This window comes from Boleophthalmus pectinirostris, unplaced genomic scaffold, assembly GCF_026225935.1.
Source record: "Boleophthalmus pectinirostris isolate CB_2022bp ecotype Guang Dong unplaced genomic scaffold, ASM2622593v1 HiC_scaffold_12, whole genome shotgun sequence".
Classification (NCBI taxonomy): Eukaryota; Metazoa; Chordata; class Actinopteri; order Gobiiformes; family Gobiidae; genus Boleophthalmus; species Boleophthalmus pectinirostris.
In genome coordinates this window covers 25,690,095-25,715,032 of record NW_026571018.1, presented here as the reverse complement: position 1 = coordinate 25,715,032, position 24,938 = coordinate 25,690,095, and the positions used below count along the sequence as shown (strand labels likewise).

The window sequence follows — 24,938 nt, the reverse complement described above, 5'->3', positions numbered from 1 at the left end:
AGAGTAGAGACTGCACTGTGCCATTTGTTGGCCACATTCCTGTTGAACCTCTTTGCCTCTCTGTCAGTCTGTCTCAGGCTAATCTCACCGTTGGACACTGTTTTGTCTCTGCTTTAAGGGCACTTTATTTGTAGATGCCACTGTTGACTCAGGTGTTTGGATGGGCTGAAATGACTTCCTGTTCCTCCCCCCAAAAAGCCCCTATGTAAACTTGGCCCTCTGTAACTGACAACCTCTTATCACATCTGTCGGCTGCAGAGAGTCGTCAGTTTATTAAGGCAAACTTTCTCATTATCAAGATAATTACTCAGTGTTGGTTGTTTATAAATGATACAGAATCAGAAAATCTTCATTTCCAATTTGCAAAGTAGGATATGCCAGTAATTTTATACAAACTAGTGTTACAATTTATTGTTGTTTTGATAGCATGTAACACAATTTTTGACAAAGGAATTATTTTTAACAGAAAATTAAAAGTTTTTTGAATATTTCCATGTGACCTTAATTTAGTATATATGTTTTGAAATAGAATTGAACAGATTAATATCTGGATTTTTTATTTTATTTTTTTAATTACAACACTTACAACAACATAACACGCAGTAATAATCATTTTAATCACAAAAAGCAAAATAATGTCTTAAATAAATGCTAACTTTTCACTTTAGTTACACTGAACAAAAAATGTCACCTTGTTTTCTTGAAGGACAAACTAATTCTACCATTTGTTTGATAGTGGCCATTTTGAGATATGAGTGATTTCGTGCCCTTTCTTCCTAAAAGCTTCCCAATATTTAACCGTAACTAGTACCACATATCATCTATACTCATTACAGATGAAATATTGCAACTATATATCTCTGTTATAGACACCTGGATCACCTTTTTGTCATTGCCCCTGTCCAGACCCTCTTGCCTCCATCAATTGTGTCTCAAATCTGGGTCATCTCCCGCCAACTTGAGCTTTGAACTGACACCCCATCTTTCACCACAATGAGCCCCTCTTCTTTCATTATCAACCGCAGCCCTTTCAACTCGCCAATGTCTGAACACCATCCCTCATCTGGATACCTGTGGCCTGAGCACTCCAAACCCCCCACAGGTATAACAACCTCTCATCCCAGCTCTCACCACCTCCGTGCTCCCATCCCCCCTCCTCAAATCCCTCTCTCGCCCTCTCATCCGCCCTGTTATTTGGCTCCCCGACCGAATAGGAAGCATTAACCTGCCAATTTAGCTACTCCCTCACCAGCCTGTGTGTTGTGTATGGGGTTTTCTGACAGCGCCACAATGCAGTGCCATGACAAATTTTAAACAGGCTTTTTCACTCTTTGTCTGAATTGGATTTAGCAAAATTACAGTGATTTTTTGATAACAGATTGACTGAAAGGCAAAGCTTAGTTAATAAGCTACTGTCTGCAGAGTGACTGAACTAAGCAAGACATTTCTTAGATGTTAATTTTAAAAGATTTATTACAGATTTAAACATGCTTTGATGTAGATTAAAACACAGTTTGCAGCAGTCAATACAAAGAATAACTATGATGCACAATCTGTATTTATTATTTGTTGCTTTCTTTCTCAAAATAGAAGTTTCTTGTGTTCTTTCTTCAAGTATAAATTCACATCATGGTCTACCACATCCACACAGTTCCACATCTTTTCAAAAACTCTTTCTATATGTTTCTTGTTCCTCACTGCCAAGCGCTCTACCCTAAGGCTGTTTTTGCCCCAAAGGCTTTCCACAGTTGCCATCTGAATCTGGAGCGGAGTGAAACGTCTCATCCCAATCCTCCAAATTAAACAACGCATCTGTAACTGCCTCATACGCGCTTTTTACATGTGAATGATATGAATATTTGGGTAAATTGGTTTTGACGGCATGATGGGGATTGTCTATAGAGCTAAGAGTGAAAAAAACAAGAGAGAGATGGAAAATTGGTCCGTTTCCCTCAGCCATTACATTATAACCACCTGCACTTTCCTAATACACAATACAATACACAAGATAATACATTTATATCAAATCTACCTCTAAAGCAATTTAAAGGTGCACTGTGTAACTCTTCTAATGCGTGGTTCTTTTGTTCTTTTCTTAGAGTGTTCCACAGTATGGTTTCAGCGCTATCTTCAAGCATGACTCACCAGGCTAAGTTACAGGTCAGATCTGTGGGGACTAGAAGCAGACCTGCTCATAGTAGAATACTCCATTCATTGCCACGATGAAGACATTAGCTGCCATTGTGCTCTCACCTGTCTGTAGAATTGAGCTCATATTAAACTTGGAATTTGCAGTCATTAGAATTGGAAACATAAATTCTATGGTATTTCATTTCAAGATTTTGAGAACTACTGTATGCCCATGATTTGATGTAGAGAGCTTATCATAAAGTGGAATTGAAATCTTTGGGGCTTCTTGGCATATTTCATAGAATCTCACAGATCTGAGCAGCAGCTACAGCAGCATCAAGCACTTAGCCAGGCCTTCACTGTAGTCGACTCGTGGTAGAGGGATTTTCCTTTAAAATATGGTAATCCAGAACTGTGCAGTGCGGTACAGACAGTCGAATGCAGTCAGCGTTAAGGAGCGTACAGCATAAGCTCCTAGAAACTCAGAGCAGTGTATTTAATGAGGTTAGTGACACTGGAAAAGTAAAGCAGTACACTGACACAAATGGAGCTAGTTATTTATTTCTGTTGATCCTCAGATGCCACACAAACACACTGACCTAGAAATTGAATTGTAAATCTTGGATCTCTTTCGTTTAAATGGCCTCTTTTTTATTTTTTCGGGAGGTTTGGAATATCAATTAAAATGCATATTCCCCGGTGTGGAATTGCAAACCTGTTATTAATCCCTGAATGACTTGAAAGTAGTTGTGGTTTATGCTTATTCTATGTGTGTGTGTAATCAGAGAGAGGAGGAGGAGGTGGAGTGTGACGTGTCCAATCCCGCACGAATGAATAAGAAGCTAATCTTTCTTTTCCAGGGAATCGTGCCAGTGTTGTTCCAGAAAGTCCCCTCTCTATGGAGCTGATGAGTGCAGTGAAGTGAAGTGTGGCTATTATCTTGTAGTAGGTACTTCTTATTTGCAAGCATGCAGAGGTTACCCTTGATCAAGGCATTTAAAGCAGGTTCACACTTTGAGTAACTATAGTGTATGTCCTGCTACTGTTCTGGCATTCCTTAGACCAGTGGTTTTCAACCTTTTTTGAGTCATCGTCCGATTTTTTTGGTTGAAAACATTCTGTGGCACATTGGTTGAAATGATTTTCACCTCTGTTGCTCTGGGAGTCTATTTTAGGACGGTGTGGAATGACGTTTGTCCCATCCACAGATTCCTTTGTTTACCCCCCAGAGAGACCCTTAACCTTTAGGGACATCTCTCCATGGGCTGGAGACGGGACGAGTGTAACCATTTGAGGAATGTGGAAGGTGCAGGCTTTAGAGCCGGGCGGGGCATACTCATTGCTGTATGGTTAATATGTTTGTAAGATTTAAGGGGAATTGTTATGAGAGAAAAAAAAATACTGAATGGAGTGATGAAATAAAAATGGAAGGGTGCAATAATGAAGATTAAGAAGTTGTAAAAATATTATTCTTTCAATTAACATGTTGCGCTAATCTCATCAGTCATGCTGCAAGAGTTAAAGAAGACTCATCGTCCTTGAGTCTGCTTTATAGCTTTGATCTATGACACCCGTTGATCATTAATAATAATTTGTACATTTTAAATTGCAATATTAATCTACTGACTATTGCATTATAAAGAAAAAAAGAATAAATGAATCTTTGCACATAGTTGTAAAAAAAACAAAACAAAAAAGAAACTAGACATTTCTTGAATTCTCTTGTAGTCTTCATCTATTTCAAATTAGACTTATAAAAAGACCACATAGTAATATTAAATAAGATAATATTATTTTGTGTTGAAAATTATATTCTACTGTCTAGGATCTGGATTGAATATCCAAACTTTCCCTCAGTAACAGAAATCAAGTTTGAAATGTTTGTATTGTGACACTCACACTAACACCTAACACATACAGGCAGCCTACACCTACTCCCAGTCCACTAGTGGTTGACGTTTGCAGCCACAGTGAATGCATAAAAGCTGTGACAGGTTTGAAAAAGTGATGAGGGCACATGTGCTTGCCTCAGACAGTGTTGTACAGTGGTGTGCATCTCCATTGAGTGTGACATCTGGAGAGCAGCTCTGTTTCTCCGTGTGTCATTTCGGGTGGAGCTGAGAGACAGGTGCACAGATAAAAAGACTGGCGGAGGGGAAGTGGGGAGTGCCAGAGCTCCATGGCTGTTCTGACAGGCCTTTGGTATTTTTCCAAAGAGCTGGAGTAAAACCTGCTCATTTTTCTCATGGGATTGGACAGGTGTATGCAGCTGGAGTCTCCTTTTGTACGCCAGCGCTTCAGTGTGTCACAAATACTACCTGCTTGTGTGTACATCTCTGTTTACAGCCTGACAATATGAAAACATAGTCAAGTGTGGCAGGCTAGTGTGTTATTCTTCTATTATACCTCATCTATGTGTTGTATAACAGAGTAAAACACCTATTCATATTTCCCTTTCAGACAGATTGTATTGAACTCTATGGAGGGTTTTGCAAAGCCCCTTTTAATAGTCTAGTCATATCCATTAACAGCACATAGCCAACCTGTGTGAATGGTAATATGCCCTTTTATATGAGTGCAATGTGTTAATATTCCCTCTACGGTCTTTTAGTGCTCTGAGAAGTGAAGATTGAAAGAATAATAGAGAATAATGATCTTTCTGCTTTTGTCCCTGCTCCCTAAATTAAGCCTGAAGAGATAGGCGACTTATCCACTCAGAGCTGTGTAACAATAGGACCCCCCAGTTTTACTCTCTCTCACTGTACCCATGTCTTTGTTTAGTCCTAGTTCAGTCTTTGTTTAGTTCTGGTATGCCTGGTTTAGACTTGGTTTGAGTCTGTTTTGTTTCTGGTCTAGTCCTGGATTTGTTTAAGTGCTGGGTTGGTTCCAAATAGGGGTGTGCAAGAAAATATCGATATATCATAGCACTAAATTTGGTGAGACAATATCAATAACATATATCGCCAGCAATATATCATGTGCCACATATCGATCAAACTAAATTTGATTTTATTTTTCTCTTATTAAAACCACATGAATTGGATTTCATTATTCATTTCATGAATGTAAACAAGACCTGCTTTTATACCCAAAATACCCAAATTTAACTGCACTCCAAACCACATAACTTTGCTGATAGAGGATGAGCTGTAGGCCACTCAATTAAAAGACCTAAGCTGATCACTGACTATTAGAAATGATTCTCAATACATTTACAATTTGATTAAATGCCCTGCCATGGTTTTAGACCTGATTTCCTGTGCAGTTTTAATCAAATTTTCTTCTCGCCCTGCATCTTCACACAATAAAAACAACTACATAAATACAACAAACAGCTAATGCCACCTGTGACCTGAATTTCTATCTTTCCTAGTCCTTTGTCTTTGTCTGAATATTTTCTCCTTTCTATTCTTAGTGCAGTCTATTTGTGTTTCTCCACTGTATATTTGCACTGACCTTAGCAACCTCGTACCTCGCCCCTAGCCTTTCCTCACCTCTATGTGGGATCTGCCCCTCACCCCCTCATCTTTCTACCCCCCTCCTCCCTCCTATTGCCTTGCTGTAGGGCACCAGAAACTGAAAAGGAAGAGACTAAACGTTTTCGACTGTATGCTGCCAGAGGAAAAAAAGTGTTTGGATTTCCCATGTGTTGTGTCAGACGTGGTTGTCTTGTTTATTTGGGTGTTTGCTTTTTTCACTATGGAGGAGAGATAGACCGTTTACAACAACACAGGCTGCATACTCGCAAAATGAGCAATGGCAAGATTCATACTAAGAAGCCAATACTAAGAGACAGATTTTTGTTTTTTTATGTTTTGCAAATGTCTTGGCATAGTTCTGATTTAGTCTATGGGTGCATTCACATTTGTCCTGTTTTGAGGCCAGTTTAGTCCTGATGTAGACTTGGTTTGGGTTTATCCATCACATTGTGTCCCCATCCTTTATTATTAGATTAACAACATGATTCTAATTTTGCCTATTAGTTAAGATTGGGTTTAGGTTAAAGGTGCAGTGCAGAACCTTTCTAGTGGAGGATCTGCCACCTGTATACAGTAGATTAAACAAGGGAGACAGCACAGCATTACTTTACAATTCAGATTTGTGATCACCAGAAAAGTTATGCAGTGCACCTATAAGGTTAGGCAAGTAGAATTATTGAGTTAGGGTCATTCTCCAGGAAATTAATGTCCCCAAATATAGCAAACAAACCTCATGTGCGTTTGAATGCACCCTCCTTTTGCAGTAATTACTACATTCATTTCCTAGTGCTTGTTTTTTATATCCAGTTGTGACTCAAATAAGAACACATCCAAAAGCTATTCTCTATTCACCACTGTAAATCTCCTGCTTCCTTTTAAATTAATATGTAATCTAAAACAGTGGGCACAGATCCAAAGCAAATGCACAGCCTCAGTGCGTTAATACTGTGCGTGTTATATGATGTTAGCTTTGGGGGGGGGGTTGTGTGATTACGATGAGATTCATGAGGCCGGATGGGATGGAGGAGGGATGAGAAGAACAGCAAAGGAAGATGAGCAGAACATATCAGGGTCAAGGGCCTGCTTTATGTAACTGCATCTCACAACAGCAGCTGGGGCTACACAAACAACATAATAGGAGATCTGAATTTTATTCTTTTAAATGTATTATTCTTATGAAAATCTGTTATATGTATGTTTTATTAATACTTTGCAGCTGATATCATCAACATTACCTGTGAGTGTGATGCTAACTGAGTTTTCAGGTGACCTTAAAACCTTTTTGGCACTGTTTGATAATGTCTGCATTGTGTCTCAATGGTGACTGCTTTTAGTGTTCAACATGTATCTCTAACATTGCACTGTAGAGTTACATATTGAACACCCCCAACATGATGTCACTGCAAAGTATCAACTAGTCTTGTTCTCCTCTCTAGCATCATCATTTTAAATAATTAGGTGATTATAAAAAGAGGCTGCACCGTGGACACACTTGACTTTTGCTTACATTTACTGGTAGTGTATTCACTATAATGGTATCTTCACCAAGAATGAGCTGCTATCCACTGTGCCACTTAACATCCCAGTGTTTATGAGTTCACAACCAAGAATTCATTTTCAAGTACACTTTAAAAGTACATGATACACGAGGGCTGCAGTCAGCCGAAAAAAAACACACAGACAGTTTTCATTTACTTTGCTAACTCTTATACAGTTTTGAGTATGTTTTTAAGGCCATACCATTAGGCCTGCCATGATAAAAATTTTTGAAGTGTGATGTAGTGATTTGTTGTGTTTGTTGTATACTGTGTATATTAACTACAGAAAATATCATGATAATTGATAATATTGAAGATTTTATATGCTGATGACTGATACAATAACCCTGAAGCAGAATACTAGCAATACACCTTTATTTTTAATCATATCATAAATAAAAAACACAATGAAACATGTATAGTTTTAGTAGTTTGTAATATAGAGTCATTTAGATAATGATTATTTCGACCCTCAACATCTCAAATGTTAATACAATTGAAAAAGTAAAAAAAAAAACTAAACAACATTTGCACTTGTGCAAGAAAAGGTACACACAAGCTACACACAATACATATTATAGAGCTCCAAATAAGTATTGTTCCATCTTTCTGTATCAAAATATCAGCTAAGATTACCCTCAACACTGCATGTACATATCCTCTTTAGCAATCACCTTGCATTCACACTATAGCGCATTATGGAAATGAAGGTCTATCCTAAGCAGCTCTGGGCTAGTATTAGAGGAAATTAGGTCGTGTTGGAGGGAATCGTTTAATTGAGTTTTAAGCAGAAAATCACACTTCCCAGCGTCTTTCATCCGCTGTCATTTTGCCTCTGTGAGCATGTGCGTGTGAGCGTGCATGTTTCTTTGTCTGTTGAAAAAAAAAAAAAAAAAATAGGGGTGTTTCCGAGATGCTTCAAGTCTGTACACGCCTGGATGGATTCAAGTTGGCATTGAGTTTCAGGGTGCAGTTCAAAGACATGGACATATTTGTGAGAATTACCCCCAAGGCTTTAACAGTAGCTAGATTTGAATGATCTGTAATTGAATGTTTGCTTGTTTTGTTTTGTTGATTTAAAACAAGAAACACTGTCCAAAAAGTGTCTTCTTCTTCTTCTTCGTCTTTCTTCTTTTTCGTCGTTGTCTTCTTCGTCTTTATCTTCTTCTTTTTCTTTGTCTTCTTCTTCTTCATCATCTTCTTCTTCTTCTCCTCTTCATCTTCTTCTTCATCTTCTTCTTCTTCTCCTCTTCATCTTCTTCTTATTCGTCTTTGTCTTCATTTCCTCTCATTTCAAATATGTCACTTCTTGTAATCCACCTGAACCATTTTCTGTAGTTTTCTTTTCTCATTCAGCTTTTGACATGTGAGGTCACTTTGAAGTTACAGAGGCTACAATGAAACATGTTTCTGTTCTTGTGCCTTTCAGATCTGATACCGTTGTTTGAGAATGAGCACATTGCATAAGACCCAAAATACTTCTCCGTGCTGATGTGCTGACACGGATGATGCTGCATTTTCATCAAAGGTATGAATACCTTTTGTAGTTTCAGTGTTAAAGTGGAGGGAGTGCACTGTTGCAGTGTTGTTAGCGTTGGACTTTTGGAAGTTGCATCTTTTTTTAAAATTCTTTTAAAATCTCATTGACAAGTTTATGACATAGCATGTAGTGGATAACTGAAAAAGTGTTGCGCTACTGTGTTAGTATGACTATACATTCTCTGAAATATGTTGGAAGAGGACACACTGACTGAATGACTATGGCTTCCTGTCATTGTGCTCACAAAAATGTCAGTAGTAAGATTGTTTTTGTGAGTCACAGTTGACCAAGTGTCACCAGTGTAACATTACAAAACAACACAATAAATAATGTGCTTTTAGGTTTTAAAAGATATAAAGTTAAGGTATACGTTATTGGGAAATTGGTTCTGCATTTGGCCCATCTTTTTATTCTGCTGGGGAAACCTGTCAGGAGCAGTGGGGGACTCATGTTCAGATCTTACTCAGCTTAGTCAGCCAGTCAGCTTATGCCTGTTTAAAGTGAATATTTAAAATTATTTCCTTACAGTTGAATCATGGGAAACGTGGAGAGCCAAAATGGTGAGCTGTATCGGGATGCATCGGGCCACATATCCCGAAAACACACGTCCCGAACCCTCCGTCTCGGCACAAAACAACCAGCAATCACCCGGCGTTCCAGACTCTCCTCCTCTGTCAAACAAGAACATAGAAACTCAGAGGCCTCAACGCGCTCCTCCAGCACGCCCAGTATCCCACAGTCCTTAGCGGAGAATGGAATTGACCCCTTCGATGCTCCAGATGGATTTGGAGATTTTGGAATCAACCCTCATTGGACACAGAGGATGGCAATGACACTGAGACCGGAGTCGTTCCAACACGACGAGGATAACTTAGCTACGCCCACCCCGGAAACTTCAGAGGCAGATACAGTCGCCCCAGATGGAGAGGATTCAATGGGGGAAGGGGAGGATGTTGGAGATGAAAGGTATATGCTAAGGATGAGTGACGGGGTTCAAGATGGCGGCAGTAATTTTAAGAAGAAGCGCTCAAAGTCAGCAGATATGTGGAGGGAGGACAGTCTGGAGTTTTCACTGTCAGACTTGAGTCATCTGACGAGCACTGAAGAGATCATTGATGGTGCTGAGGAAGAGGAGTTCACACATCCCAGAGGCAACACAGGTGAGAAGGGTGGGGTCAATAAAGGAAACAAATAAAAGAAGACATTTATTTTATTGGTGTTGCTTTCAGATTCAAGAAGCAGCACTCTTTAAAGGCAAAACTAAAATGTACAATTGTTGAACATGACTAGACCCTAGAACTTGCCATAATTACAACAATTATTTGTCTATTAAACATGGTAATTTCCCTGGCCCTTGCTCCATTAAATTTTATAGGCAGAAGTTGTCCAGTACTTCATAAAAACATGAATTCACCTCAACTAATAGACTTTTTCATTCCCTATTTCTCCAAAAATCAAACATCAATTCATTCAAAAGACCTTAGGATTATGCACAAGAAATATCAAAAACTTATCGTAAGCCCCTATGATAGAAGATTACTGAGTCTCTCTATTTTTTGCAGTACTTAATTCTTTATAGATTTTGATGCGGGGCAGGAGAAGCAGAGAATCCACAGGAGGCAGTGGTTGCTTTTACTTCAAAAAGTCGACATTTAAGTGTTCTCTGCATGTGGTCAGCCAACTCACTCAGTGTAATGGACGGGCCTGAAGCATAGAATGAATCACATTGTCAAAAATAGTACTTCCATGCAAGGTTAATGAGTTAAAATTGTGATAAAGTATGCAATAAAACTATAATTAGAATATGATGTGTCTATCTAACATATTAACTGTGCTTAACTAGCTAGATTATGCATAACTGTCTTGCATTTACCACCTGTGTGTGTTAGGGTCGGCAGAGAGAGCATCATCGCTGGACCATCTGTGCAGCCAGCAGAGTGCAGGCCTCAGGGGGCAGAGAAAACGCTTCACCAAAAACCGCAGCGAACCCGACTGCGATGGTGATGAGGAGGAGGGGGAGGAGGGACTCATGTCTCCCACAGACGAAGAGGGCGGCGGATACGGGGCGTTCACTCTCCCCTGTCGGAGGTCCCACTGTCTCTCTGAAGGGCTCTCGGGGCTGGGGATACCTGCACCACCCTGTCCCGCTTTTCAAGGACGGAGAGCACAGACTACACAGGTGAAATGGAGTTAGATTGTTTATCCAGTCCTTCCAATCTAACCTTATTTATAAAGCACAGTCATGCAAAGGGATGTCTATGGTTTTCAGAGTGATGGAAACATTTGAACCAATGTCAGGTAGCAACTCCACCTCTAAATACCTATATACAAAAGACTGAAGTGTTTTGATGTAGGAAAAATATCAGTTTAAGTATTAGTTGCAGTGAATCTAGAGAATCCCTTATGTTAACTACAGTGGCTTCTGGTCTTCATTGAAAGCCAGGATAGAACAGGAACAAGGACAGTAACATGTAAATAAACTTACTGAGTTCAAACTGTGGGCGCGTGTGGTACATGCTTCTTCCAATCACCACAGCCAAATGTTTTATAATTACTTCCAGCTTTGTATTTTACAAGTTTAGCCTGCCCCCAAAAAAGAACAATTATTTATAAGTTTCCTCAAGTGCAATGACACTGTGACAGTAGGATGGTGAAAGTTCAAAGATCATAGTCCTGATGGAGAACACGGCCCATACCAGAAACACTAACTAATGAATACCAGATATTTTTACTGTGTGTGGTCTGTTCCTCATGTAATGTATAGGCATCCAGGAGGCACTGACCTGGTTTCCTCAAGCTATTTGTTACCTTAAGTCCTAACAATGGTTAAAGTGGGGATTCCCTTAGATGGTCAAAACAACCTTTTACAATGCATCTACTAAGCCTTAGAGTGGATGAAGTTGCAGAGGCTTAAAATCTGTAGCTGTCTATTGTTTTATTTATGCAATAGTGAAAATGGTACAAAAATAGCAAGCAGAATTTTCTTTCAACCCTTACCCAGTTCCCTTGGACAGCACTGCTCCCTAAGTGCTTATTATAAATGATCTTGCTGAGTTGTGGGAGTTGTTTGATGAAATAAAAATAAACATCAACACGCAGTGAAACAAAGAGAAGTGCTAAAACACAAAGTACAGTTTAGTCTGAGGCAAAAAGAACCAAAATACTTTTGGTGGCACAATAAAGGTTTCTTTACAAAAACATACATTAAACATTTATATATATTCATAGGACAACATAAATTATTGAAATTTACCTAGCAAGAATGGAAAATACACGTTTTTATCCTACTGATCAAAGTACTACTATTTTTGCCTGAATAATTGATATTTTATGTGTGTATAGTCTTTACAGTATTATTAGCAGGATTCATAGTAAATAACTAGTGAACAATAGTAGTAGGTTTTATGCCAGGTGCAACAGGACTTTTTAATGGAATCCAATTATTTACCGTAATTCTGTTCTGTATAATTTCACTTTAACTGTCTTGAAGTACCATTATTTACCAGATACTCATTATGTTACTCCACAGGACATCTCTGGTGTTCTGGGTGAAGGCAGTGAATATGGTGACAGTGGAATTGATGGTGTTACCGCAGAGATGGATGGAGAGGCAGAGCTCCTGTCACGCCGCTGTAAGGCCATGTCCACCTCCTTCTCCGTGTACTCTGCGGCCGACAGCAGCATTTTCAATGGGAGTGACAGCGGCAGCAGCAGCGCCGGAGGAGGAGACGGCAGAGGAGGTGAAGGAGGGAGAGGAGGGATCTATGAGAACTTCCGAAAAGAGTTAGACAATCAAGCTTGGGTAAGTTCACAGATATTAAAATTATCAATGAAATGCATATAACAAAGTCATTCAAGTACAGGTCATTAAGTGCATAGAAAAAATAAACTGCTCATGATAATAGAGAATTTCTTTGTCTTACAGTAATAAAATTTTACGTTCAACAATTAATTTGTTATTGGTAGGATATACATACAGTATTTGACATTGGAATTTGTGCTGAGTCCCATCCCGGGGTAAAGGTTCAATGTTTTTATATATATATCTATATATATATATCTATATCTATCTATATCTATATCTATATATCTATCTATCTATCTATCTATCTATATATATATATATACACACATTTTATAGTCTGTTTGATTTTATTAGATAGCAAATTCTTCACCTTAATATAAAGGACTCTGCAATGTGTCGGTCTTCCTGGAAGAATAGATTCATACCAAATATCCAATATATCTTTGTAATGATTGGCTTCTAAGGCTGTTTTTTTTTAGATAAGATAGACCTTCCAATCTTTTACTTGAACAAAACTCCATTGTAAACTTTGAGGGCATTTAATCATCATCTTTATTTGAGGTCAGACATTGATACATTGTCTGACCGCCATTTGTGTTGTGTAGACACACTCTGCCAGAGACTGCACAGAGGAGGGCGGGTCAGCGGTGAGCGATGAGCAAAGCAGTGGTACTCTTAGCAGCGCCTATCCATCAGATCCTGTGGTGGGCTCGGCTCAAGGCACTGTCCGTAAGGCAGGAGCATTATCTGTCAAGAACTTTCTGGTTCATAAGAAAAACAAAAAAGTGGAGACAGCCACAAGACGCAAATGGAAACGCTACTGGGTCTCATTAAGAGGTAATATACACCATTATATTATTAGTGTGCAAATGCTGCAATACTACACTACATCATAAAAAACATTTCTGGTAATGCCTCATTTATTCGACTTATTTTCTCTATACCCTCTTCATAGTCAGTCAAAAGTAATATGTGTAAAAGTTTATGCAGTATAATGCATACTTTAACGTACAGCTCATTTGAGCCTTACACATCTAGTCTGATGAATGTATTCCAACTATTTATCATAATTTCCTAATGTCTATTCTGTTGTTTTTTTTAAAAAAGGCCTAAATCAAATTCAAATTCTTTCAAACAAAAAACTGCTTGTCTCTAAAACATAATAATAACATAACGTAATTTACTGATGAAAGTCATAAAAAGACTCCTTTGTGTCATTTTACTGCCATCTTGTTACTCTCAGATTAATATCCTCACCTTGGCTTCTCCTGTTAAATCTCTGTCTTGTGCTTAAGTCTGGCTGTAATAACATCAGTCTAACCACAGTCTCTGCCCTTGGTTCTCACCTCCACTGTCTCCCCTCTCACCCTCTCTCACCCTCTCATCCTTTCTCACCCCCCTTACCCATCTCACATTCTCATGTGTGGCCTCACCGTCTCCCTCGTCTCTTCCTTTCACAATTTAATTTTACAGCTTCACTTGTGTGTAATCCAATTTTGTTCCCTTCAAATGCATGAAACGGAGCATCTGCGGCCACATTCCTGTCTGTCACCTCGGCTGTCCTTAAATAAATAACTGCACTGTCCACCTGACCCCAGTCTGTGTTTTCTCTCCCATTAGGCATTGTCATTGTTGAGAAATTGTGTTCAATGTTAGGTCATAACTCCTCTCGAATTTGTTTTGAAGAGAAATAAAATGGCTTGTTTATGGCTTTATTTAGTCTATATAAATAATTACTTCATCTTTGTTTCTCAAGGTTGTACTCTGTACTTGTATGAAACGGATGGTCGATCGGGGATAGACCATAACAGCACTCCTAAACATGCGCTGTGGGTGGAGAACAGCATTGTACAAGCTGTGCCTGAACATCCGAAGAAAGACTTTGTCTTCTGCCTCAGTAACTCAATTGGAGATGCATTCCTCTTCCAGGTGAGAGACACTGCTATTCAAAACATCTCAGTTACATAACATTTTGTCAATGTAGAAGCGATGGCAAATTTCTCACAGCATGTTCCAGTTTAGTATCTTGGATTTTTATTAATAATATAAACTTGTGAGATCACATGGATAGGACAATACACTAAACCACCACTATACCACTAAAGTGCACTGAATGGGGATGCCTTTTATTAGAGTAATAAATTATTTAATAATTTTTCATCTTCAAAAATTCCAAACTCAGTAATACCCGTGCACCTTTGCCGCATTTGTTGTCCATCACTGTTTGAGAGACCCTTAACAAATCATTTAATTTTTCTCCTGGTTATATTGTTAATGTCATTAATGAGAATTTAATGTATTATGGAACATTAAGTTCTCAAAAGACAGAGACTGATGAGAACAAAATGGTTCCTAATTTCCCCTGGGGACCCTCTTGGAGCGGACACATGTACATGACATTCAGCTGTGTGGTAGATACAGGAGATATGTGTGTTTGTTTTCTATGACATGTTTAAAGGCCACGCTGTCTGTGGTGACAGTGATCCACAGCAGGGCCCATTGTGTTATTTTAAATTATATCACGACAGCTGTCCTCAGTGACATCCAATCAATGCATGAGGAGATAAGTAATACAGTGATAAATGAATTATAATGGCCACTGTTCCCTTGAGAGTTAGTATGACATGAGCATCAAATCGGTTTCCTGTTTTTTTTCTTATGACTCATTTCTGCAGATTATTAGTAATAATTTAAACTGCTTTTAACAGCTGATATTTAAAGCTGAAATGGATGTTTTTATAGTGCAACTAACATAGAATAAAGCTAAGTGTACCTTAACCTTTACCTTTATTGATCTTACAGTGAAGAATTAATTTGTAATTGCTACTTTTAATTAAATAGTGCAAATAGTAATACAATGCATGCAATAAAAAACAAGATAAGATAATGTAAAACAAATATATATACAAGGAATATTAATAAGAGTAAAACAATAAAACATGAGTAAACATTATAAAAATATAAGTCACGATGAACATCCAACTTACTTTGTGTCAGTAAATGCATGTATTAAACCAAAAAACTAATTATAATAATAACAGCAATTTATTCAGTCAATATCTAGATTTAATTAGAAAGTGTTCAGTATATTAGATTTAGCTATGATAAGAGAAGCTAGAAAAGGTCTATATCAGTATAGGACCCAGTTTATATCGGTATAGCACCTGGAGGCACGAACCCTCAAGATAGTTTGTCCATTCCAGTCTAGTCCAGTCCAGTCTGGTCATGCTTCCACTGCAGGGAGTATTATACCTCTGATGACATAGACCATAATAACAGGGACTGAGCTGGCAGTGAGAGCCCTCAGTACAGCACAGAAATAGAATTTTGTCTAACAATAATGATACAAAAATGACACCTTGAAAATGCTTTGAATTTCAGACCTCGAGTCAGACAGAGCTGGAGAACTGGATAACTGCAATCCATTCGGCCTGTGCCACAGCTCTGGCCCGTCAGCACCACAGAGAAGACACGGTGAGACTGCTCCGGACTGAGATCCGAAAACTGGAGCAGAAGATCGACATGGATGAGAAGATGAAGAAGATGGGAGACATGCAGCTGTCTACAGTCACCGACACCAAGAAGAGGAAGACCATACTAGAGCAGGTTTGGAACTCATTGTTGTCAATTTTAGTATGAGAAATCTAGAGAAAAACAATCTGGAAAATTTGGAGGTCTGTAATTACATTAAATTCTAATGTAATTTTGATATGAAAGGTTTTAAAAGAATAAGGAAAAAAATGAAGGACTGGCCCTGTTTTTTGTTTGTTTGTTTTAATATTGACTTGTTCCTTTGTTACAACGTATGCAGTGGCCATTTTGTTTAGTCTATGCTTCTTCTTACAACTTCACTTGAATGAAAACGACCAAAAAATTTTATGGCCCTTCTCTTTTTAAACTCTCCAAACTGACATCAGGGCAATAAACCATCTTTACTGCATGTCGTCATCTCAACAAAATGTTCAGGCCCAGATGTTTTCAGTCTTACAACTGTTTCTTTTCATTCATAGAAGTGCAAAAACTACACAGAATATGTCAACAATTTCTAGAACACACATGCAGGTAAACTCTGCACTTATTTTAATTATAGTTTTGGTTCAGAGCTAGCTTAAGATCAGGTTTGTTCACTTTGAGGGAAACTTAAAGCTTGAAGCCTTATACTTAATCTGTACGCGTCTGGATGTGTTCATACATCACATTGAATGGTTACCTTTTGTATGTACACACTAAAATAGAGCCTGAGAATTTGCTTTCACATAATAGACCTTCATGTTTGAGCAGGTCTCTGTGTTTTGTACCTTCACATTTTGAGTCAATGAAGGAAACCATAAAAAGCTGGGGCAGTTAGGTAACTAAATGTGTGTTCAAAAGAAAAAAAAATAAATTGTTGACATATTCATCATTAATTCTAATTCTTATTAGTGAAATTATGTTTAATTATTTACCTCCATTGCTTTACAAGCTGCTAAAAACACTAAACATGCTTGCAATATACAACTGCAAACTATACAACTGCTTTGTTTTCTTTGTTACAGCTACAAACCTAACCATATCTTACTTTCTGTTGATATGAATGTAAAACTGTATGTAGACATATCAATCAAAGAGCAGCCGCAAGATCCGAAAATACATTATTGCTCTTCATGGGTTTCAGAGTGATGAAAATTTTGCACAGTTTTCGTAGCAGTTACTAATTCAAAACAATAATCTTTTGAATGGTGGAAAATCTTAAAATGTTCCATATAAACAAGAAGATGAAACCCATGAATTAGGTTATTTTTCCTATAAGCAAAAACACACAACATAAACAAGCATGAAATTTGTGGTTGCAGTGTTTTCTTAGGCAGCTCAAGTCCAGTTAGTGTCTCATGTGCCTGAGTGCACCTCCCACAGCCCACAGTTTGATACATTGTACATATCGCTGCAGGTCAGTGACCAGTGGGGGCTGTGTGTTTGTGAGCAATGCTTCAACAACACTCCCACATCTCACCACTTATTAGACCAACACAGTAATCCACCTTATATAACAAATGCTCTGTTTAAAATGGATTAAAGGGTATTTGCCAGATGTATGGATCTAGTTGAAAAAGACCACAGTAATGCTCAAATCAAGCCAGCTCTGCTAATTTGGCCACCACACTTCACTCTCCTTCATGAACTCAGTATCTTTACTGTATTAGATAAAATATAGCTTTATTTGTCCCGCCTTGGAAAATTTACTTTGGGGAGTAAAAAACTCAAAAATGACCAATTTAAACAAAATATATTCTAAACTTATAAATTTTCAAAATAGTGTAGACATAGGCTACATCTTTACACAAGGATACCCATGTGCAAAAATGGGAGAAAAGCAACAAGCAATAAATCTATGTTTAAATCAGGGTATAGCATAAAAATGAAATGAATATTGAAAACAAAATGCCAAGTAGATTACATCCATGAAATATGAGGGCTTGTAATAGTGTTTCTGTTTTTTTGCCCAGTTTTGTAATTAGGATCTTATCTTTGGAGGTTGCATAATCACCAATATGTGTTCGGTCTCTGTATCCTTGTGTTTCCTCAGATCTTCCTGTGGGAACAAAACCTGGAACGCTTTCACATGGATCTGTTCCGCTGCCGGTGCTACCTGGCCAGTCTGCAGGGGAGTGAGCCCCCCAATCCCAAGCGCCTGCTGGGCTGTGCCTCACGGCCCTCCAAACTGGCTATGGGACGATTAGGGATCTTCTCTGTTTCCTCTTTCCATGCTCTGGTATGGTTCTTCAAGACTAATATTATTTATAATTTATCTTTTTCCACACATTTCCATTTACTATAAGTGTAACACATTAACTTACTTACACCCTGTACAGAGGTTATGGACTTTGATGAGGAAATGCCATGAATGTATATCCAGGCAGAAAAAATACATAAATGAGAAGCAAATAATTACTTCCCTAATTTTTTTTTCACAGTATTGTATATCACCCTCAGTAACCCACATGACTTTTATGTGTACCAAAACTAATGTTTAACCAATTCTATGCTTTTGAGTCACTGTGACTGAGTGTTACATAAGATGGTTAGTTTACATGAGAAAACAAAATAGTGGATTTTCCATGATCACTAAGGAATAGAATGATGATGATGAAACCAAAAGTAAACACTATATTCACTTTTGGTCAAATTTGGCCTTTATCAGTGTATTATATAAATCGTAATACATAATAATAATAATACAGATGAATCACTATTTTGTATCGCCTACCATTTATTATTTTTTTACCAGTATCAGCATGCCTTGTGATCTCAGTATTGATCATGATCTCTCAAATCTCTCAGTGGAAAACAAACAAACCTTTTTGCCAATGTTTTATAAGTGGTGATGACAGTTTTAGCCGATGGCATAGAGTCAACTCCTTACCTCATGTTCAGAACAAGTGCTCTTATTGACAGCTCGGTCTTCTAAGAATGTACTAAATGAAACTCGGTATGGGTGGTATGAACAGCATGACTCTTCCATTTGGCATTCAGGAACTCAATAACTGTGAGACACTTTGGTTTGTTGTCACATACATGTATTGCAGTTAATTTTCTGGGTACAGTTTGTGCTTCCTTAACCCCTAAAATGTTGATTGGATAATTGCGAAATGCATTATACAGTACATTAGTTAACTTAACATCCGTCTTCAGCCAAATTCAATTAAGGGTGCACTGTGTAACTCTTCTGTTGGAGGATCTGCCATTTTCTCCAGGGAGAAAAGCAGGGGTCAGAATGTCATTATTTAATCTATCTCAATGGAAAAGGACAGAGCAGGCAACCAGACCAAGTAGCAGATCTTCAGGTCAGATCTTTGGATAACAATAAAAACACTTGATACTGAATAAATGCAAGATAGATAAGTTAAATACCATACTATGAAACATTCCAAGCAAAGCAATAACATCTCCATGGAGGCAAGTAGCTAGTGGACCGCACCAGAGAAGTTAAGCAGTGCTCTTTTAAATTAGGCTTTAACTGGTTCTTAAAGTAAGTGGTATAACAGTGTTTTTGTGTGTTATGTTTCACCTGTGCAAACCTGATGGTCCCCCGTGCAGGCATAAGTTGTCAAAGGTTGAGGTTGTCTTTTTTGTGATTGGTGGATCGATACTTGCTCTGTTAGTAAGCTGCCATCCCTCAGGCACTTTCCCACAAATAGGCTTGCACCATCTCTCCGTTGCACCCCTCTCTCTCTCTCTCCCCTGATCTGCCAACGCCCCCACATCCTTTGTCTCATGTACTCAGTGTTGTTTAGTCTGGTCCCATCCACATCTGTCTGCGTTTTTATACATCTCTCAATCTCCGCAACCTTCTTCTATGTCTGGTATAAACATTTCACTTACTGGCCACACTGTTAGCTAAACATCATTACTAGTGCATTGCTTTGTTGAAACATTAGAGTATAGTGTAGCCTGTCTGATTGAAAGTTGTCTGCACATCTTAAAATAGAAGTTACTGCCTTTTATCTGTCTCTTCTATCAGCACAGAACCTGATATTACATTAGGGTTGGAGAATACCATGCCCAAGACCTAAATAGTTACTTGATCAGTCATTATACCTAAGAAATAATAAGATAATTCATTATTTTCATTGCCTTAAGTGGATTTCCATACATCATATATTTAACATTAGTGCTGAATGTAAACAACTTTAAATATTTATACATTTTAATCAAGTTCCATCTTTTTCTGCTTACATAAGAAGAGTCCGTTGACCTATTAACTGAGATGAAGGCAGTAGTTGCCCCCCCCACACGCTGCAGTTCAAATGTGCACAGTTGGCCTTACATTCATGTAAAAGACATCCTTGTATCAGACCACAGAGTGAGTCAGTGTGGCCCAGTGGTTCAATTTGAATTAACCCAGAACTGCCAACACTCATTCGTGTATGCATGGACAGCAAACTACATGGAGAAACAGGCTCAAAGTGTTGATTTTATGTCATGGGCAGTTGAAATGTGGTCTCTATGTGTGTGGCTGTAAATGTCTCACTTGTAGAACTTGATAAAACAGACATTTTCAGCTCAGATCAAGAAATTTCTCTCATCAACATTAGCCCAGCTGCATTGGACAAATACAGTTTATACTAATGTGAATGTGCTACTCACTCACTTTGATTGTGCTCTTTATTTATTCTGTTATGCATTTTAATGTATCCATTAGATGTCACACAGGCAAATGTACTTTTTGGAACATTTCCAAAACTAGGTGAAAAATAATACAAATAATTTCTCTTGGAATCCCAGGAAACATGTGTAACATGTTGCCATAAAATACATTTCAGTGTAATATTTGCAGCTCTTTACATACAGTAATTACTTGAAACACTTTGGGTGTTAAGTAAGATGTGACTTTTTGCTTTTTTGAGCCTTCAATCATAGTCATTGAATGTAAAAGGTGAAGACAGTTGTGAACAAACTGTCACACTCCAGGAGTTATGATATATGTAAAAGGTACATGTCTATCATTGCTCAGTACAAAACATAGTGTGCGTAAATTGCAGGTGTCAGCGCGGACAGAATGCAGTATCAGGAGGCGAAACCAAGCGGCCATGCCACGCACCTCCAGCAAACGCAGGAGCCGCTTCTCGTCCCTGTGGGGCCTGGACACCACCTCCAAAAGGAAGAGCAAGACACACCCCTCCGTTAACCAGGTTCAAGGAATTAATAAAACTACCAGGGCTGGGTTATGATCAATAACTGTAATTTTAGCTATTAGGATCATAATGACATCATTTACCGCCCTGACAATTTGCCGTCTCTTCCCGTTCTTCACCTAATTACCATTTTTTAAGAAAGAAATTGAGCACCTTATTTTAAAAAAAAATCACTTACACTTATGTACAAAAAATATATATATTTTATTTCTCACTAGTTATGCATTGATTTGATTTAAATGTAACAAATGTATCTGTTGTCAGGTCTTTGTGGATGGGACTGAGCCAGTGCGAAAACCTTTGGAACAAATGTTTGAAGACTCTGCTAGCGAGAAATCGGTAAGAATTTAATACTTTCATGTTGCAGTCATGTTCCACAATTTATAGTCTATTGTTAAAGTACAACATCAGATAAGTATTTGCCAATAACTTAACTACTTACCCAGGGCTAAAATCCCATTTATCTCTTTTTTCTTGCATTGACATTTTCTCGACAGAAAATGTAAATTGCACGGCTGTAGGCAAAGTCCTTGTCAATGTTTTTCTTACTCATAACTCTACATTGAAATTACTGAGACAGCTGATAAACCCTTGTATCAGTATAATGGGCTCATAAAGACCCCCAGGACTTTAACATCTTTGGATTTTCTGCCCTTTTTCATGCAAATTATTCTTTTGGTGCTCTGGTTTCTGCATTTGGAGGTTATTTGGGGTGAAGTTTTAGATCTTTTCACTTCAAGATGATCTCAATTAAACAAGACTTCAGTGAACATGGGTTAATATTAGATAAGACTGCACAACATATTAGATAATTTATTGATAACTGAAATTTAGAACTATTTCAAAGTCTGCAGTTAAGTGATCCTTTGATTTTAATGTTCAAACTAAACCAGATATTCCTTTGTAAATTGGAACAGATTTATATGATTTATAGATTATCCAATTATTAAAATATACACTTATTGTGCTCTTCAATAAATCAGTATACATACTGTGCATTTTTATGTATCCAGATAATCCTATTTTAGATGCTATTTATCCATTTCATTCTCTTGCTGAGAGCATTTAATTTTCCATTCCACCTTTAACTTCTTCATTTGCCTATTGCTGTATATTATCCTTTTCTTCATTTTAATTGCTTGGAGGGCTAAATCTGTCAGGATCACAGACCATCGACTGAGGGGGTATTTGTGGCTGCTAATCCCACTGAGGAGAATTTGATCTGATATGTTCAGATCATTAGCTTTCTGATGTTTCAGCTAATTATGCGGACACTTGGTACCAGAGGACTTGGCAGATTTGCACCATCTGTTCCCTGCCATATTGACTGTTGTAACTTATAGACAATTTAAAATAACGAGTAACTTTTAATTATTCAAAGACTTGACAGGATTGAGACTTTCAGCCAAAGTCTTATCAATGATGCAAGCTGAAAATGTCCAATTACCCAAGGGTTGCACTAGGACAAGGCGGTGAGCTTTATATTTTATGAGCACTAGCAAAAGGCAGCTTCAAATGAGATACAAGAAGGCACTTTGCATGAACTCAAGCCAAAAGGGCAATATGGTGAACTGAAAATTGAATTACTCACAATGCCCTCTATACCTTAAACAAAAAATATTGTTTTTTAGAGGCAGATTTCAAATGTTTTAGAAGTTACAAGACTTAATATAGATACAGATAAATTACAGTTTGTCATTGTTGCATTTACCCCTTAAAGGTCATATATTATGTCAAATTGTCTCTTATGAGCTGTAAGCAGTGTTCCTTCTAAATAAAATCCCCACTCCCACTCTCACGTTTTTTCCAGGGGACATGAAAAATTAGGGGGAACATTGGCTGTAAGTCATGTTATAATGTTCTTACGTTATCAAAAACACATCTGGAGTTGTGTTTTGTTCACGCATGTTTAAGTAACTCTTTATTATTAGTCTATCTCCAAATCTCAAAATGCTCTGTTCCACCTTGTGATGTCATGAAGCTGTAGTTTTCATGTTAACACCTTAAAGCTTTTACCTTTTGCTTAGAAAAGATTGGCAATTCCAGGGGTGAAATTACCCAAATGATTCTAGAGAAGGGGTGTGGAGTTTAAAAACACCCCTTAATTACCACATGACATCACAAGATGGAGTGTTTTCAGTTTGAGAGAAGAACTCAGCCTGAATATCCAGCGTTTGTATGTTAGACGTGTGAATGACAAACATCATTATAACATAGATCAGTGTAATATGAACCTTTTAATATGCAAATTAGAGAGGGGGGACTGAGGCAATAGAATGGCAAATATTGTTGTAATAAAATTGAATTATTTATTGATATCACTTCAGGTCAAATAATAAGGTTTGGAGAGTGAGTATCACAACTTTCCCACAGTTTTTGTAATACCAGTAACAGCAGCAACGTTGGTAGTAGGAAATCTGATTCTGTCTATTTTACCAAATGTCAGACTTCTTAATCTTGATTTTAATTTACATTTAGCAATTTCCTGAAATACATTTTGGTGGTTGATGTATTTTTCTCGAGCTGTAGATGTGAGGGGCTCGGAATGATGCTACATTGTAAACAGTCTCTCAGTTTCCCCTCTAATTGTTCATATGCCGCGCCAGTGTTTGTTCTGGGAAATAGAAAGAAAAATGTGTTGCCTTGGACTCCCGCCCCACAGCAGGGGGGTATCGGAGATGGACCAGGAGGGGAGCCAGATGGTGCTGGGGAGTGTGGCTCGCTTGAGGGGGGTGTATGTCTTGCCATTGCCCCGATAGTCTGTTGTCTTGAAGCCTTCTTGTTTTGATTGTTTGTGCATATGAAAATGTGCATCTCTTATCTATAGCCAACATGCAATGCAATCAAGTTCATTTAAAAAGACCAGATTGCTTATTGTCAGCAGATTGTATTGTCTGTGTGAATGGGAAGTGATGGGTAGATAGAGTGGAAGGAGCACGGCAAAGACACCCAATGATCAATGAAATAAACTGAAAAAGAAGGGGTTGTTCAGAGCACTAGAACTACATAAAATAAATAGGAGAGTTAGGTCTTTAATAATCAGACACAAAAGTTTGTTGTATAACAGTATGTTGTTCATGGGTATTTATAATATTTACAGTTATAATTTTTTGTCAATAATTCCAAAATTCAGGGCCCAAATGATATCTAATGTTTAATTTGTAGTAGTAGTTAGCAGTAGTCCCACTGTGCTGTCACTATAGTATTGGTGATCATATTGTCATTGTAATATTAGTTATAACAGCAGCAATAACAGAAGTATCTAATTCAGTTATATTTTTAATTTTGCTCACGAACCAATATTATTACCAAATGGCATCACACTTTGAGTAATTATATGCAGCATCCAGATAATAGCCCCTAAAATAAAAAAGTTATCTTAAATGTAGCTTCAAATTGAAATCCAGATGTTGCCAGACTCAATGGTCAGTGAAAAAAATGAACAAAAGGCGAGATTTGCGGGTGCTGCTGTTGTAAGGTGATAGGAGCAGATTAGATTTCGCTGGGTCAAATAAAAGGATGGAGATAGAGAGCAGGAATGCTGTCATGGCTGCCAGATTGTGAGAGGTCAAAGTGAAAAGATGGACACTACAGCTCGCACACATGTAGAGGCAAGGATACACACACACACACATACATACATACAAACCATATGTACACAAATTAATTAGATTTTGTTACTAGATCTCCAGACCACCAGTGCTGTCTATCACATTAGTCCAATCAATTTGAGCCTATCTGGTGTCTAAAAGCAAAATTATGATTTATTAGTAG

General features: G+C 37.9%; 1 protein-coding gene across 3 annotated transcripts in view; it reads left to right on the top strand.

Moving 5' to 3' along the window:
• Positions 1-24,938, top strand: part of LOC110158501 (rho guanine nucleotide exchange factor TIAM1-like) — a 52,960-nt gene that overhangs the window by 7,805 nt on the left and 20,217 nt on the right. For 2 of the 3 annotated variants that reach the window (XM_055148616.1, XM_055148613.1), the window contains exons 2-11: positions 8,577-8,675; positions 9,216-9,847; positions 10,577-10,866; positions 12,217-12,489; positions 13,098-13,329; positions 14,249-14,421; positions 15,874-16,098; positions 18,056-18,241; positions 21,012-21,161; positions 21,429-21,503. In XM_055148616.1, coding sequence (XP_055004591.1) covers positions 9,223-9,847; positions 10,577-10,866; positions 12,217-12,489; positions 13,098-13,329; positions 14,249-14,421; positions 15,874-16,098; positions 18,056-18,241; positions 21,012-21,161; positions 21,429-21,503 — 2,229 coding nt within the window. In that variant the 5' untranslated portion in view covers positions 8,577-8,675; positions 9,216-9,222. Of the gene's footprint in view, positions 1-2,990; positions 3,080-8,576; positions 8,676-9,215; positions 9,848-10,576; positions 10,867-12,216; positions 12,490-13,097; positions 13,330-14,248; positions 14,422-15,873; positions 16,099-18,055; positions 18,242-21,011; positions 21,162-21,428; positions 21,504-24,938 lie in introns of all 3 variants that reach the window. The other variant, XM_055148614.1, reaches the window with a different exon arrangement.